Genomic DNA, 18,404 nt, shown 5'->3' with positions numbered 1-18,404 from the left:
ATAAAGAGACACAAAGCGTTTCGTTGTCGAAGCGATAGCGATTGTCATCTTGGCTAGGCCGGCTGTTTATATTGTATCTATTTATACCTAACATTGTAAAGTAGTCAATAATAAAATATACCTACATATTTAACGTAAGTACACCTCTCCGTCCATATGTGTGTTCTTGCACTTATAACGTAGATTTGATTGTGCCTATACCTAGTTTTACTTCCTTGAATTAAGTTTTGTAAGTTAATATTAGTTTAGTAAGGGGAATGACAGGATGTTGTGAATATTACTAAAGATTTGTCTATTATGATTGCTATTTAAGGGGCAAAAAGTATTTAAAAGATCGAAAACTTAGCTTGCTTAGGGTTGCTCTTTATAAACAAAGATTCCAAAAGTAAAGATAGTCCGAACGAGATGTGCACAAGCGCGATTTGCGCACCAACGAACTGGCCCACTTCGTAGTGCCCGTAAACGCCTTTCTTTACGAAATAATATAATGTAAATCAATGTTTATAAATCTCAAAATTAAATCTTTAAACAAAGAAAGGTCATCAGAGCGCTGGTGGCCTAGCGGTGCCCTCGACTTTCAATTCAAGGGTCGCGGGTTCAAATTCAAATTCCGGCTCGTGCCAATGAGTTTTTCGGAACTTATGTATGAAATATCATTTGATATTTACCAGTCGCATTTCGGTGAAAACATCGTGAGGAAACCGGACTAATCCCGAGAAGGTCTAGTTTGCCCTCTGGGTTGGAAGGTCAGATGGCAGTTGCTTTCGTAAAAACTAGTGATGAAAGAAAGATAAAAACCTTCATATTTGTGAAATCTTACTTCACATTTCTACTTAAAAAATAAGCTCTATAGATTGTGGATAAATGGACTAAAACTTTTTTTATATGTAACAAAATAGGTTTGTAAAAATATTTACTTTTCAGACACTAACAAAAATATCTTGACACAAGACTCTATTGTCATTGTGATAGAGCATATTTTTGAGTAGATATTTTTGCTGTTGGCTTATCTTATATTCTTTTGCATAACTGAATAATAAGCAGAATTTTATACGTAGAAATAATTCGTGTCTAGTCATTGGAATATGTTTTTTTTTTACTAAGTATGTATTTTAGGAAAACAATAATTGTTAGATGTCTGTAGTGAATTGTGTAACAATAAAAATGTTTTGTACAGCTGACATGGCATGTCATCAAGGCCTGGGGGTTTGTCACAATTGGTCTCCAGCAGCCCGCGCAGCATGGTTCCCCTATCACTAAGTCCGTCACTTTCGCACTCACATACTTGTTAGAACGTGACAGGCATGGTGATAAGCGTACCGTGCTACGACGCCAGTTTTTAACTGATGTTTAAGATAAATTGACGATCTCAGGTCTTAGATATTGTAATACTTTTGTGGTTGGATGTCTTACCTGACATTTGAAATGGTTGTTTTGAAATGTTGGCTCAAAATGTCATGTAATATCAAATATTTCATGTTAGAAGTGTCCTTAATAATACTTCAAAATAAAGTTTCAAAACATATTTGCATTATTATTTACTATCACAGTTTTACATGTAAAGCGAGGTTTAGACTAGCAAGAACTTGCATGCAATTTACGTTACATTGCTGACTACTAAGGTAAACTGCATTCAAAATGTTTATCAGATACCGCAATGTAATGAAAATTGTATGCGAGTTCTTGCTAGTCTAAACCTCGCTTAAACAAACATCATAGATATATTCATAAATTATATCACCTCTGTAACATACATCATTGGTTTTAGTTTTTATATTTTTATCAAAAAACAAGCTTGCCATCATAGTAATAGCAGCATTAATATTGCCACTGGGTAACTTTGGTAACACTGAACCATCTACCACATACAGCCCTCTTACACCATGCACTCTAAATGAAGTATCAACTACAGAATCCGAGCTAGAAAGGCCCATGGAACATGTACCTACAGGATGGTAGCTAGTTAAAGTTAAATGCCTCATATAACAATCCAAATAGTCATCAGAGAACAAAACATATGTCTCACATCCTGGGAAAGGTAAAGTATTGACAAATCCACCTACATCCTGAATTGCCTGTGTTTTTATAAACTGTAACACTTTCTTCACACCATTCCTCAAAACATCTAGATCTTCTTTTTCCTCAAAATACTTTGGATCAATCAGCGGAGGTGTATTAGGATCTCTACTGTTTATGTAAACTTTGCCTTTGCTCTTTGGATGTAAAACTATAGGTAAAATTGTTGCTGTATGTTCGTCAAATAACTTTGTAAAATAACTATCCCAAACTTCATCCTTTAACCCTAATAATTTCATCAAATGGCTGCCTCCATCTGACGTTATTCCTACTGGCAACACCATAAATTGCAAATCAGGTTCTTTTTGACCCTTAGTTGACAAGAAACCCACAGCTTCACAACCAGGGGATGTAAAGGGCCCCTGACCATTTATAAAGTATTCATAAACATTCATAAAGTTAAGAACATTTAAAGCATTTACTCTTAAAGAATGATTGAATAACAGTAAATCAAGGCCGGTAGCTACATGCTCTTGTAAGTTTTCACCCACTAGCAATTCTTGTACTGTCGGTATATCTAACAAGTTTAATAAACTTTTCGGTCCAATCCCAGATAATTGCAAGAGTTTGGGACTGTTATAAGTACCAGCTGAAACTATGACTCCTTTTGTGGCGTAGCATTCAATCTCTTTTCCAAACTTCAATATTTTCACACCATAAGCTACATTTTGTTTAATTAAAATTTTACTAACTAAGGCATTTGTGACTATATGTTTACTGTCTACATTATCAGACATGGACCATCTCTTACCTTTGTATTGACTTAGTCTACTATTTGTAAATTTTCCATTGTCTGTTTCATATCCTAATTCTATGGCAGCATTTATAACTGCATCAGCTAGTTCACTCTTGTATAACACATTGTCTATGTGAAGGAACTGTTTCTCAACAAATTCAAACTGTTTCCTTATATACTCTTCACCGTGTTCCTGATGAAACCAATTGACATAATGTGATAAGTTTCCCCTCACATGCACCATGTTGTTGAGCTTTGAAGAACCTCCCACTGTTTTCCCTTGAATGAGCTTGCATTTCTAAAAACATACCAACAAATTAGACACACCACATTGTCATACTTTACCTTATTACATTAGTAGACCTTCTCTGTCGTCTGTGAGAATTCATGGCAGTTTTTTTAAAAGTTAGAATAACAAAAAAAAGTAAGCTTTGTATGCAGCATAGTAAAAAAGTATAGGCAACACAGTTCCACTTTATAAAAATATATTCTTTATAACTAAATAGCAGTTTCATGCAACCGGTGTTTTTAAAGAATTGTTCATATCATTAATTGTATCACATACTGTCCGCGCGCGAATTCCGTGCACGGCTGAGGAATGTTAGGAATGTTGGGCGTCATGACAGAGTGGTGTCATATTGTACTTACGGGCGCGGCGCACACCCCCCCCCCCCCCCCCCCCCCCCACTTCCTCGACCTCCGAATGCTCGGAATTGGCGCGCGGACAGTACATAGTTTACATACCCTATTTTTCATAGCCAGACAAGCATTATCTTGTGGCACTGTCTCATACACCCAGTCATATGGTGAGCCATGTAATAAGGGGCCCAACACAGGTATCTCAAACAGTAGGTTGCCTTGGCCTCCTGCCTCCAACACAATGAATGTGAAATTGGTTTCCGTGGCCAATCTGTGTGCTATCAAGGAACCGGCTGTGCCTGATCCAACTAAAATATTAAAAAAAACTATTTAAATATTCAAAAGGTTATTTTAAAATATAACATTATAATTTCAGTTTCAGTTATAATTGATTGAATGATATTTTTAAATGAAACCTAGTTACCAATAATATAGTCGTATTCTTGATTAATTTTGTCATTATAAGAACCGATCAAATTTCCATAATATACAATGTAAATAAACAGCGTAAATGAATTAACGCATACACTGATTATCAAAAACAGGAAGTTATTCATTTTAGCTTATATCTCAAATGCTTAACACCACTGAATCAATATAATAATGTACTTTTATTTAATGTTTACAAAACTTTCAAATCCATTTATAACCTTAATTTGAGCTGTCAAATTTGTCAAAGTCAGGAGCATGTCAGGAGGCAGTGACAACTGTCACTTTATAGCAGCGTTCATTTAATGAGGGCTATCGTTTTTTTGCTCACCAGTTGGCGCCTCTGTTCTTCTTCTTTTAAAATTATGGCTTCAGCCCAGTGGGACTATTTCGCCAGTATCAAGGTATTAAGAGGTTTAAAAACGACAAAAATTGTACGGTTGTACAAGACAGTGTACGGTGATTTGTTAGCTCTTGTAAATCGATAGCTAGACTTTACAAGAAGCACGTGGACTACCGGCCGTTGACTCCAAGATGGTGGTTAAACGCGCTTCAAAATTAATTCTCCATTCACTGCACACTACCACATTAGTTTACTGTATAATAAGCTATCGATATTACACTTTAAACTATCAAGTGGCGCTCGAACCGGAAGTCCGGCGCCTCTGTTGATGGTGGTCCAAAAGACTAAAGAACAGCTGTCAGTCATTGAAGTGACAAGTGACATTTCAAACTATGGAAAAGACCACCATCTACACTAGCGCCCCTAGCGGCGAATTCATACGCGTTAGCCCTCATGCTGTAACAGACTACCGCACTGCACGCGACCTGGGTGCTGTCAAGGTACCTTTGTCTCGCTATAATAACTTATCCTCGTACAGTCTGGCAAAAAAAGAGTAGAAATTAAAAAGTGGCAACACTATAGTGTCGTCCCGTTTTTCTTAGATAGATTTGAAAGGGACGACACTACAGTGTAGCCACTTTTTAATTTCTCCTCTTTTTTGCCAGACTAAGTCCCCGTGTACTTGTACAAGTACAAATTAAATTCGAGTTTTGAACTCATATAGAAATAAAAGAAAGTTCCAAATTCAAAAGCGCTAAACTTGGGGTCTTATGAGGTTATAGCTGCGTCCTTAACGATCGTACGGCGACTACCTTACCTTACGCACTATCAATACGTGCGCCGCACCGCAAGGTCGCGTAGTCTGTAACGAACGGCTTGAAAATGAAGCTGATGCTTGCACATGGAGCGAGTTTACGTGTGTATTGAGCCACTTACGCAGGTTTGTTGTAGAAACAACGGTATAAAGGAGTATCTTTATACTGCTTTTTATAATAAGGCAAGTGGCATACACTTTAGTTACTTGAACTAGTATTTACTAAAATAACATGTGCCAGCGCAACATATTCCGCGCGATGGGAGCAAAGTACAAGTGCGGCTAGTTCAAGTAACTAAAGTGCATGCCACTTGCCTTATTATAAAATAAAAAAATACAATATAGAAATCTTTAAACAATAAGGTTGCAAAAAAGACAATAAAACGGCATGATAAAAATCATTTATTACTCTGTCCAATATACAAATCCATGCATAAATAATAAATATTTTATGAATACTTTTACACTAAATACGTAAAACTTGCGGTTCTAATCTTAACCTATCTATGGTTTCTTGAGGTAGGCAGTACGTAGGGTTGACAGCTTTAATGCCAGGGTTGCCAAGCAGTGACAGTCCTGTTAGACCAAAGAGGGTGTGGAACGGGTCCGTGATGTCTCCAGGCCTGTCACTAAAGCCACCAGTTTCAGCGTCCTGGCAGGCGAGGATGAATTCTTCTAGGGTTTTCTTGTCGACCCAGTGTATCCGGTTTAGCATTGTTAGGGATGACATTACCCACCTGAAACAAGGGTACATAATTGTTTTTATTCTATACAAGAATATTTTGATTGTAATAAATACCATAAATAGACATATAAGTAATACATAGCTTAGATAGGTATAACTTTTGTGTAATGTTATCTCTGTGTTTAATTTACATATGTATTAGTTTAGAGTAGATAGATAAAATTGCAATACCCTTACAGGGTGTCATGTTGTGATACATTATCGATTAAGAACATCTGTAATTTTACCAATGTGAAAGCAATAAACATATTATTATTATTATTATTATTATTATTTGTATCTCCTTGGATATCACGGGCCTATAAATCCCGGTCTTTTGATAGGCTTGCGTGGGGATATAGATCCAACACGTAGAGGCCCCTTGGAGAGCTTTAATGTCATGTAGAACGCCTGCTGGAACCCGTTCACAGGCGCAACAATAGACACCCATGAACCGGTCGCAGCAGGCATTGGGACTATTGCAGAAAAAGTGAACAGTATACCGGTCTATGGATTGAAGTTTGGGTGGGCAATGAGACTGGGCTATTGTAAAGAACTCCGGACACCTGCCATAACAATGTTAATACACGTTATCGCGGCAGGTGGTGACTTGCCGCTGACTAGATGGGCCCCTGAAACTGCCGTCGTGAAGACGACCAGGAGCAACACCGGTGTGAGCGGCTCAGGGGTGTCGAGAGGTGTGCGCCGCTTTCTACCCAGTGACTGTTAACAGCCACTGTGCCAACTCGCGTCTTATGCATCTTTCACTTCCACCCCTGGAGCATATAGCTCTTACGACTCCCCTCTGGACGGCCAATGAAGGCAAGCCAGAGCTGAGAGTCCTGCGGGTCCCCTTGGGGTCCACTCCGACCGACGAAGACACGCCGGAGACGGAGACCCTGACCGACTCTCTGGAGCACTCGGGTCCGTGGGGTCGTCACTCCCCAACAGCTCGCCACAAGCTGCCCTGTTATTATTATATATACATACACAATATACGTACATATTATATTATAATCATAATTTTCCATAAATCATAAGTTTCCATAGAAATAAGGACCTGTATCGATACATTTGGCCACTTTGGCCGTTACTATCTATAACAAAGTTCCTTATCGGACGGTTGGTGGGTGGGGGTTAAGTGTAAGGTTTTACCACGAGCAGAGGTTCAGGAGCTTCTCGGGCCGGCCATTGAGCCCGCCCCTGGGCGGCTGGCGCTCGCATAGCCATATGTTCCGTCTCACACCAACACATGTGCTAGAGAGATATGCAGTTACCACGAGTAGCAGAGGTCCGGGAGCTTCTCGGGCCGGCCGTTGAGCCCGCCGCTGGGTAGCTGGCGCTCGCACAGCCACCACGCGAGCTCGTCGGCGCGCAGCGCGTCCAGGCGCCTGCAGATGGATAGGGTGCCCACGCAGCAGTAGATCAGTCCTGACACATTAAAAAATTCATAAATTGCTGAAAGACAAATTACATTGCAATCAATCCAATCATATAGGGTTGCAAAGCCTTTGTATGGTGCATCCTTTTCAAATTCCAGAAACAAGTATATATGCTAAGTTAATCATATTTTAGAACGCTAACTTTTAGTTTAGGCTTTGATCCAGCTGGCCAGACACTGCGGGCAGCGTCAGTTCAATCGAAATTTTGCTGTTGTGTAATGTAGAAAATGTGAAAATAGAAAATGTAGGTGGACATACCAGCATGACTTTCAGAGCCAGGTTTAGAACCGAAGCCCCCATCAAAGTTCATGCAGCTCAGCACGAACTCGACTGCTCGGTCCACGTTGACGGCGTCTAATCGTTTAAGGAGGGATAGGCACATCACCGCGCAGAACGTGAACCGGGTGTCCACCTCGCCCCATTTGTCTCCTAAAATAAGAAACACATAAAAATATAATATTTGATCAATCAAGCTCAGGGGGAGTTACGTCGAATCACCATTCATCCAAATGCAGCAAGCAGGGCGCCTCTAGAATTCCTTAAATCTTACACATACATACAAAATTTACTGAGTATCACAGTTTTCATATTCTAAAAGGTCACCTCAGGCAAACTCTATCAAGCGTTGAGGGCTATGGGAGATCGAGACTGATAGAGAGACAAACCACAGGAGCTGCAAAACCAAGCGGTCACAATCCTCAGTAATGTGGGAACGACAGTGATACTGAGTAGACATGACATAAAATTAATAGAAAAATCACAATATAAAAAGGCATTTTTTTAAATTGACAAGTAGGAAGGTTACTGGGTTATACTAAAGACAAAGCAAATGTCAGCGGTAACCAACTTACCAAAGAAGCTGCCATCCTCTTGCTGCATAGACTTGATGTATCTAACTACTCCTTCAACATCAATTGCATCTACTCTGTCATATAATGCAAGTATCTGTAAATAAAAATACACATACATATTTATAAAGTAATATAAAATGCATATTTTTCACTGAACAGAGCAAAACCAAATGCAGTGAATTATATGATATTAAGCTATGTAGCATGGCGATTTATGTGAAAAACCAGCCAAGTGCGAGTCGGACTCGCCCACCGAGGGTTCCGTACTTTTTAGTATTTGTTAAGCAGAAATACATCATCTGTGAAAATTTCAACTCTAGCTATCACTGTTCATGAGATACAGCCTGGTGACACAGACGGACAGACAGACAGACGAACAGAAGAGTCTTAGTAATAGGGTCCTGTTTTAACCCTTTGGGTACGGAACCCTAAAAATGACACGTTGTATCTGTATATAGTTTTGACATCATTTATTGTCTATGTTTTAGTTTAAGTTCTTTTTCTATTCCATATTTAAATATTGAAGCATGTATAATTTATCTGTTTTACGTCTATTCACATTAAAATCTTACTGAAAAATCAACTGCTTGTGTTTCTCTGAATTTTTCCACCTTTTCTAAAAGCTATCACCCTTTAGGCAAAGGGCTTGGAACCGGTATTTAAAAAAAAAACCCAAAATAGGCCAATATTTTGATTTATTTTATGCTCTTTATGTAGGACTGAATCATGTATTTAGGTAACAACTTTGTATTATTAGATTGTCACATTAAAAATGAAATAATAAATCCAAGAACGAAAAGTTCTATGCTGTACGTTGGGCTATTTAGGGTTTAAAAAAAAAACGGTTCCGGGCCCTGTGTATGACAAAATACATGATGCCTCATCTGAATGACTACAAGATGCGTCATGTTCAATCGTAGTTGATCCTATATATTATTCCCCTATGTATTTTACCTGTACTGCACTCAATGTGTACAACAAGTGTGGGTCATGTCCTATGCTGGCAGAGATGCCCCCGCTTTCACTGTCCTGGCAAGATGTGATGAATTCAATTATCTCTTCTTTGGGCATCCTGGAATCACATATCAGAAATTCATTTGTTAGTTGCTTTCTGGGCATCCACTGTTTAGGGGAACCTCAATACGAGAGAAGAATTTGTTAGTTAAAAGAAAATGTAGGTATCTTTGTAGGAACTATGTAGGAATGAATTTCAAGTACAGTGGCTTTAGCACAATTTCTCTGCAACAGTATCTTGGCATAAGATGGACTACTTGTCTTTTTCTAACTGCATTATTAAGGGATGAGGTTGAGGGAGGAGGGAGCTTAATCGATAAGGATGCATATGCAATTTGCCAGATCTTAACTCACGTTTTGAAGGAACAAATAATTCATGTAAGAAATTTGACTGAGATTTACATAAGCAAGAGAAAATTCTATGCATGTTTGACTTGATGCACTAATGGAATCTAAATAATTAAAACAAACTCTTCTAATGCCAGAATTTCTTTATATTTCTCACAAAGAATTATTAGGTATAGTCTAGAAAAAATAGTTCTGTTCATTGTTTGATGTTCTGTGATTACCACGGGGTTAAAAAGGGATTACCACGCCACAATTTGTGCAAAAAACTAGTGCTAGTTGGTCATAATAATTGATGATTTCATTATTACTGACCATTCCAAAGACAACCATAGAAATAATTTCCTTAATATTTTTCTCACTTCGTGGTATGTAAAGGTCTGAACCTGTACAAAACAATACCTGGAAGATTGCCCCATCAGGTCCATTGCTGTTACAGTCCAATATATCCCCGACATGCGAAGATACTCAGTCATGCAATACTCGAAGTCATCTTTATTCAGTCCGTACCCCGCCAAGTAGTCGGAATGTTTTTGTAGAAGTAGCGTCCGTGGCCGGGACTCTGAGAGCACGATGTCTTTTGTGTTAAAAGACATTATTTTTTAAATAAAATAGCAAATATCTGTAATTTATTGTACGCCTCAGACTAATAAACAACTTTGACGTTTACGTTTGATTTGATAATGACAAGAGAGTTTGACATAGGTATACAATATTGCTTATTGTCGAGCGTTTATCCATGATACCCAAATGCTTCGGGGGTTTTTTTAGGCCTCATACTCACGAGCGCTTTTTCAACGCGCGTTAAAAAAGCGATTGAATGACACAAATAAGGCTTGTGTAGTACATGTACTAAAATCAAAAAGACACGATTCCCTCCACTGTACTAGTCCTTAATGATTCTGCTCTTAGTACGTTTTAGTACACTACACGCTAACAAAACAGAATGGGAGCGAGGACTAGACTGAGGAGTGTCAATGACAGCGATCTGAACGCGAACTCGCCGCTCGCCGAGCGCGTGCGAGCAAATATGGCCGAACGGCTCCCGCCCGGCCGGCTAGTATGAGCGAGATAGCAGATAGCCGCTTATTATGCACAGTTTCTCTCGGTGTACTACTGTACTAAAAGACCGAACTAGTAAAGCAGTTGTGAGACCCATCTTTTTAGTGAACGAACATGCACAACTCTAAGGCTTCATGTTCACGAGCGTTTTTTCAACGCTCGTTAAAAAAGCGTTTGAATCTGCCCGCACGCTAAATTCGATTTAAAAACCAAGGCTTAAAGTTGAAAATCCAACAACGCTTGATAAAAAGTATAAATACACATGTTTCCATTTGTGTCTTAGTGTCATTCAAACGATTTTTTAACGCGCGTTGAAAAAGCGCTCGTGAGAATGAGGCTTTACACAAATGGAAACACACATTGTGTATTTATGTATTTATTCACACGACGGCGGTAGCGCTTTTTATCAAGCGTTGTTGGATTTTCAACTTTAAGCCTTTTTAGCGCGAATTTAGTGCGTGGGCAAATTCAAGTGCTTTTTTAACGCGCGTTGATAAAGCGCTCGTGTGTAGGGTCACTTAAATCACATGATTTAACATTATTTTGCTGTGCTTATTAGTGTGCGCAAAAAGTTATGCTAGATTCGCCATGCTACCATCACCACGCAAATCGATGGTTGATTTATTGAACGCATAGGTACCAAGTGTATAGGTACCATTTCTATCGAATCAGCGACCCTAACTATCCCTAATCCCACAAAGTGGGCGTCTCATCAGTGGCGTAACTAGGCGTGGGCGAAGATCTAGATCCACAAGTCCACCGAGGGAATGTTTAAGCCGTACTGTTTGACCAGGATTATGGATGGTAGACAGGATCGCAATCTCTTATGGCAGAATTGTTGTAAAAATGACCGCGTTAAGCTTTAAATAATAGTTCCTAATCTCTCCGGTGGCGCTAGTTAGGCTCTGGGACATGAGTATAACATGAACCATATAAGGCAACAAATAACCCGATCAAATTACGTAGGTTGTTTTTGGTAGTATTTCGGTGTATGGTGGCGCCGCCTAATTACTGTTTTTTGATGGACACTTTTCATACATTGAGATTTGGCTCCTTTATACAGTCTCCATGACCAGGATGTTGGCTTTATACAGTTAGAGCTTATAAAGTTAGGACTTATAGAATAGAGCAAAAGTCTTGGTACCTACTAGATCTGATAACTTTTTAGTTCCCGCTACGCCACTGAGGGCCTGTTTCACAATGTCCAAGTAAAGTATTTGATAGCATAGGCCCTGGTCTAAAGGTCAATTTATACCTACTTACTATAAGTGAATATATAAAATATCTCTAGCTCATTGACCTGACGCCATTTATGGAAAAGGATCCATCCTCTAAAATTTGCCATTTAAATCAATGACTTTTCGTTTTGACAGAGAGTTCAAATTATATTGACAGTTTTTTGTGGATTGGATCCTTTTCCATAAATGGCGTCCCAGTATGATATGACCACGCTCTCATAACAGTTATCGAAGTGTAGATGATAGTGTCGGCGGGTTCTTACACAGCTCTATATTATCTGAGATCAAGCGGGGGCTATAAACATAAGCCGCGGCTTGATAAACTTGTTAAGGAGAATAATACTTTAGGGATTTAATAAGATAAATATTTATAACTATTTAGAGAGTACTTTGCATTGGGGGGTAAGTGCCATAATCGCCACGTTGGTTAAGGGCAGCGATTACTTCGTACATAAAATACTTTATGACTATAACAGCTTTTTAAATTCATGAGAAGTTTGGCGTTTTTTATGAGATCACAACTACGCACGGCACGTGTATACAAATTCGCATAATTTCTAAATGTTAATCACACATGTGAATGAAGGTCCGACAATTGCATCCGTTCCTTTATACATGAATATTATATCATTTATATCTGATATTATAATAAGAACGGAATTTGTGCTGAGTTTGTGAGTATACTTTGGCAGTTTAATAAAATAACTGACTTCCTTCAATAATAAAAAGGTTCAAATTCGGTTGAAGGTTTTTATTTTGTATGATATTATATGTCATTGTAAGTATTTCATTCCGCTCGCGTTTTCATGACAACCGTTAGATTCTTGGCAAAAAGTAGTTTTTGGTTTTTGGGATGACGACAATGTCAACAACATTTCGTTTTATCTTGGCAAGGCTCAAAATATTTTAAATTTTAATATTTTTTAGTTTTTTGTCACCTATTGACCATAATAGACTATTAAAAAATAATAAAAAAAATCTAGGCTTTTCCAATTTCGGAAAATTATATGTATCATATTTAATACAGTGCCAATCCCTCGACAAACTATTTGTCTACTTTTTAGAAGAAAAATGTGGATTAGAAATAAAACAAGTAATGAAACAGAAATCATCATTTTATGGTTATTAAACCGCAATCTAAAGCTTAAAATGACTATTACACCTGTAAAAATAAATAATATCTACGAAAACCTGATCACATAATAGAAAAAAAATATCCTGTAGAGATTCAAAAAATACGTAACGGAAAGTTGTGTAAAATTGGGCAAGTAAACAAATTTACTAATTAATTTATAATGACACTTGTGTGCATTATTTTTTGCTATGATAAAGGAGGGTTGATCGAGATTTTTTAATGTTCCATGTATCACGGGTGTTACGATGCCAAGATAAGGGTCAATATTTTTTTTGTTCAAAGAAAGATCGTTTATTTCAAGGGCTTGACACTCTTTGATAGAGAAAGATAGTCTTATTGCGATTTCTATAAGCGGAAAGAGAAAATAGTGCCATGCTTTGTCCTTATTACCGACCGGGTGGCGTCATAGGTAGGAGGCGATGGCGAAGTACCTACCGAAATTTATAAGAGTGAAAGAGAAAAAATCCTATGCTGCCTAAATTTTATATGAATATTCTTTCTCTTACCCCCGGTCGCTGGGTGGCGCGTCTAACCAGCACATCTTTAACAATGTTTGACATGTAAAAAATATATTTGGTCAAACTAAATTGTCAGTAAATAAGAACAAAAAAAACTATATTAGGTACTCATCCTTTTCTTTTTGGTGCTAGTACTAGTGTAAGACAAATATAGTATGATTCTCTCTGTCTATGTTTGAAATGCGACAGTCCTTTGATACTAAACTATACTTTCTCTATAAATAATTGCCAAAAATGTTCAATGTGATATTTTTGCATTTCAAATATTGTTAATTATGCATGATGTGCTGATATTAAATTTGGTGAAACGACGCTTTTGGTTTGGTGTACGGTTTAGCTCGATGTCGTTCGGGCCCGTTCGCGAGTGTGGATGTAATTCATGTAATAGGCCCATTACCGCTGGTTCACCGTGTAATAGTTATTTGTTATACAAGGGTGCATAGTTGTATTTTACCCCCGAGTGTGGAATTGTGTGTTTCAACACACGAGAAGTAAAATACATTTGCACCCGTGTGTAACACAAAACTTTTCACCTCACTATAGCGAGGAAAGTGCAACATCCACAGGCGTTAGATCATCTTTATCACTGGAATCACTCATTTTTTTACGATTTTATAACAAAAACTCTGGAAATTCTGTATTTTTACGTGAGAAGTTATTAAGTAAAAATTTTGTTGACAATGTTGACATTTCTGACGTATGAAATGTCAATGATGCGTTTTGAAATTGCATCGACTCAACTTGTGCGTTCAGAATTATATTTAACATCATTATTAAAAAACAAACGTTTCTTATGGAACTTTAAGGTTTATGACATAAAATCATTAAATAAAGCTAAATTTGGTATTTTTTATTAGATTCTCAAACCATTTGTTTAATGATAATTAATATCGAACGAACCATTATTATAAGCGTTTTACGTTTAGTTATCTGTCAAGCTACTTAAACACGCTCCATCCAAGGTCAAATTACTTTCCCCACTAGTGGATAAAATGCGTTTTTCCCCGCTTGTTTTAAAGGATAAAAGACAACTTTTCCGAGATAGTGAGGGGAAAAATATAAGTAATAACAACGAAATGTTTTACATAAATTTTAATAACAAAACTTTCGTGAGACACAGACATATTAAATAACGGGTCACTCACGTATTTTAAGTCGAAAAACGCTCGATATGTTTCACTCCGTACCGAGGAGTGTCATCAGGAGCTTGCGTTGACGGTGACGGACCGGCGCAGGCCGCAGACTGCGGGCCGTACCGCAGCCCTCCGCGCCCGATGACTCGGCGCGGGCGCCGGTGGCGGCAGGGGGGGCGAGAAACTACCCTCGTTTACGTGAAATACGTGAGTGACCCGTTATTAATATATTTAATATGTTTTACATAAATATTGTCTCACCGAACAAAACTATGGATTATTTAATACAAGTTTAATGTCTTTTATTACTCACGCTCAACAAATCCCCTTAAAACGATAAATTCATTCATTAATAAATATGATATGACCGAACAAATGCTTTAGTCGCGCTTGTATGACCGTGAGCAGTGCAAGTATTGTGGTGGTTAAGTGTTAAAACGCCTCTGGAATACATCGATCAAAAACGGTTCGTATGTCACAGTCAATCAAGTCTAATTTCGAACGACTCAGACGAGGAAAATTAATGAATAAAGAAAGTGGATATGATTATAGGTACCTACATACCGTTGAATGTTAAGGATATTATTCCGGTTTCGTATATATATTGTAGCATGTTGAAACTGTGTTTTTACTTTCGAATTACTATGTAAGGTAGGTATGCTATGATAAAGTTATCCCATTACGAAATTGCGTTATCAGTTTGGAACTTTGAACTACAGTAACATATTAAAATTATACACTGGTTAAAAACTACTTGAGACCTCGGGTGACCCTAGGGCTGGCTCAGTTCTAGGCCAAAGAATAGGCATAACTAGCCAGCGGGGTAATGTAGCCAGCCGCAGCTCGCAGTGGACATACTTGGGGGACCTTTCATAGGTGGGTATTTTTCAATATTACTTTAATTTTTAAGTAGTTTTATTTTAATGTTAGTTTAGTTTTAATTCGTTTAATTTATATTTAGACCGCGAGCCAGGAATAAGATTTCCATGACAAATCGCCTCCCGGGCGATAACTCGTATAGTGGTTATAACGGCTAATGTATGTAAAAAACGTTAATTAAAACTTAAGTAATGTACCTATGTTATGTATGGAAATAGTCTCGTGATTTCGTAGGATTTGTTTTCCCGATACATTTTTTCTTTTCGTTTGTCGATTGATTGTCAATTTGTCATCCTGGCTAGGCCTCCAGATAAGTTGGCGTGTACAAAATTGATAAAGAAAAATAGACCTACGCAACTTTAAGTCTAAATGGGCCAAATCTGAGTACGACTTTTTCCCGCCAGATGCCAGCACCAACCGACGCCGTGTCAACAGGCGAGGCCGCACTCCTGCGCAAAGCGAGCGACATTTTCGCCGTCACATTCAAACGGAACCCCACCGATGCAGCCGCCGCGCCGGGCCGCGTCAATCTTATAGGGGACCATGTGGATTATTGCGAAGGATATGTTTTGCCTGTGGTGAGTCATTGCTGTATATTGGGTGAGTGTAGAAGTTCAGAATGGAACAATAATTTCACAAATAACAATTGACAAACATTTAGTTTCCAATGTTTGACAAAATTATGATAATGTAAAGCCTGACCTGGTCTTTCGTACTATGCGTAGCAGGACCTTTCGACCCGACATCTTTAGATGGTAATAAATCCTTATTATATAATAGGGATTTTAGTTACCTACTGATCCTAAAACGAAAGGGCAAATGTTCAAAATAGCTAGTTAATTATAGATAGAAATCGAAAATAAATGAGCTGTATCCCTTCTCGGTAAAACGACTGTTGTTGTCTATTATAAAGTAATACCTAAGAGTAACTAACTAACTGTATATTTTAAAATAAATTTTTTTGTAGTTTTACCCTCTATGACGCAATTTTACCGAGGCTATCTTCAGTCAATTTTCCTAGAAATGTTCACCCCATTTAAACCATCTGTACTTATCTGAAAAGTTACCAAGCTTCATTGATTAATAAAATTGAAGTAGGTAAATCAAGATTGATGATTGCGCAGCTGCGATTGATGGTTCATAAATCTTCGCCGCTATTTTAACGCTGAAAAAAGGACTACATTTTATGGCTTTCTTGAAGGACCTCAGGGTCCGTTTTTGACAGTTCGATCCCAAAAAATGACACAGGAACTGGTTTTAATTTTCCTAACGCAAGCAACTTTTAGTAAAAAACCGCCGCGAGGTTGTGTAACAATTTTGTGATATAAAAGAATAAAATAAGTTATCAAAGGGAAACAATCTGCAAGCTTTTACGTATAGGTAAAGTAAGCTGCAGAGATAACTGACCCTACCTGCAAGGAAACATGTTTGCAGGGGAGGGGGTCAGTTATCTCTGCAGCTTACTGTACATTACCTATGCAACTAACAAGTTGCAAATAATTAGTTTTACACATTTTAGACACTTTTCCTGTGCATTATTGACCTATATAGGTACGGATAGTTAAATGCAGTGTATTGAAGTAAATCTGGGACTTAAACCACCAATCATATCCAATGATTTGGAAAATATGGTAGCGTTCGTGAAATGGAAGCCCTGAAGTAACTTGAGTTTGTTGGTTGTTAATCTTTCATCCATCAAGAAATGTAATTATGATTGAGCTCGGGTGGCAATTTTCAAAGGAATTTAATTAGATTTGTATCGGTCGATCTATCTCGGATTAAACATTTTCAAGTTCAAGCTCAAGTTTTGTTATTGGAAAAATGTAATTTTCATCACACTTGCTCGAAAAAGATCTTATTTCATGCAGGTTCACTGAAGGACAAAGGTCTAATATTGTTCCCGCGGGAGTTATAGATTCTAAAAAAAAAGCTATAACTCGTGAGTTATAGCTTTTTTTAAATTATGTCAATAATTCATACGAACCAAGTAGGTATAAATGAGTTTTACTTTGAAAATACTGACGAATTAAATTTTTATTTTTTGTTTATGCTTTAAAATATTTAATTTGATGAATTTAATATCCGTTTCAAATATTTTGACACAATTTTCAATTGTGTCTGAATGCCGATGGGTCTGTGCCTTCGATGACTAAACTGCCAAAAAATTCCAAATTGGCGGACTAATTGTGAAGATTCTGCTTCTATGAGTTAAGCACTTTTTAGTTCTGTAACTCATAAAACTTAGGAATCAAAGTAAATCATAAAATCCCATTGTGGGTTAGTGGTACGAGTACGTTAACATAGATTTGTGAAGATTCTGCTTCTATGGGTTACTCTAATTATTACTTATACAACAATGGAGGTACTTGGAGGTACTCTGATCTGACTGAATTGATCCTTCACGATGTATCCTCTTTGACTGCCTCGATCTTAGTGAACGAGTCTCACGAGCCGGTCCAACTGGCACCTGTGCCCCACTACGTACCGTGTTGCCAGGTATTTTCCCAACTACCCCGTACTATTCGGGATAACGCCATGATGTTGCCATTGTTGCCACATTAGAATTATTATTTAACTGTTATCTGTCATGTAAACATAAATAAATCATGTATGGATGGTATAGAAAGGATCGCAATCTCTTATGGCAGAATTGTTGTAAAAGTGACCGCGTTAAGCTTTAAATAATAGTTCCTAATCTCTCCGGTGGCGCTAGTTAGGCTCTGGGACATGAGTATAACATGAACCATATAAGGCAACAAATAACCCGACCAAATTACGTAGGTTGTTTTTGGTAGTATTTCGGTGTATGGTGGCGCCGCCTAATTACTGTTTTTTGATGGACACTTTTCATACATAGAGATTTGGCTCCTTTATACAGTCTCCATGAAATCATGACATAATGTTTGAAATGTCAAATGATTTCGCATGTAATGACTTTAATCCACACCACTCAACTACACACTTTATACAGTACCGTATACTTATCACCGTCATATTTACCCAACTGTAACGTGATCTTGGTTCCG

The 18,404-nt window shown here is 37.8% G+C and overlaps 3 protein-coding genes across 3 annotated transcripts in view; 1 reads left to right on the top strand and 2 right to left on the bottom strand.

Annotated features, from left to right (window-relative positions):
- Positions 1-1,620: 1,620 nt before the first annotated feature.
- LOC134744090 (glucose dehydrogenase [FAD, quinone]-like) lies at positions 1,621-4,114 on the bottom strand. Its single transcript, XM_063677769.1, has 3 exons — positions 3,876-4,114; positions 3,557-3,759; positions 1,621-3,110 (listed from the first exon to the last, which is right to left on the bottom strand). The coding sequence occupies exons 1-3, from the start codon at positions 4,006-4,008 to the stop codon at positions 1,692-1,694; spliced, it is 1,755 nt and encodes a 584-aa protein (XP_063533839.1). The 5' UTR covers positions 4,009-4,114; the 3' UTR covers positions 1,621-1,691.
- Positions 4,115-5,428: 1,314 nt separating this feature from the next.
- On the bottom strand, positions 5,429-10,074 carry LOC134744078 (geranylgeranyl transferase type-2 subunit beta). The gene is made up of 6 exons (XM_063677745.1): positions 9,816-10,074; positions 9,009-9,126; positions 8,055-8,148; positions 7,462-7,632; positions 7,039-7,192; positions 5,429-5,774 (listed from the first exon to the last, which is right to left on the bottom strand). The coding sequence occupies exons 1-6, from the start codon at positions 10,007-10,009 to the stop codon at positions 5,504-5,506; spliced, it is 1,002 nt and encodes a 333-aa protein (XP_063533815.1). The 5' UTR covers positions 10,010-10,074; the 3' UTR covers positions 5,429-5,503.
- Positions 10,075-14,834: 4,760 nt separating this feature from the next.
- The window catches only part of LOC134744095 (galactokinase-like), a 156,578-nt gene continuing 153,008 nt past the window's right edge, over positions 14,835-18,404 (top strand). The window contains exons 1-2 of the mRNA XM_063677783.1: positions 14,835-14,965; positions 15,783-15,956. Of these exons, the coding sequence (XP_063533853.1) occupies positions 15,783-15,956 (174 nt within the window). The 5' untranslated portion in view covers positions 14,835-14,965. The remainder of the gene's footprint in view (positions 14,966-15,782; positions 15,957-18,404) is intronic.

This window comes from Cydia strobilella, chromosome 9, assembly GCF_947568885.1.
Source record: "Cydia strobilella chromosome 9, ilCydStro3.1, whole genome shotgun sequence".
NCBI classification, from domain to species: domain Eukaryota; kingdom Metazoa; phylum Arthropoda; class Insecta; order Lepidoptera; family Tortricidae; genus Cydia; species Cydia strobilella.
This window is presented reverse-complemented; position numbering and strand designations above follow the sequence as displayed.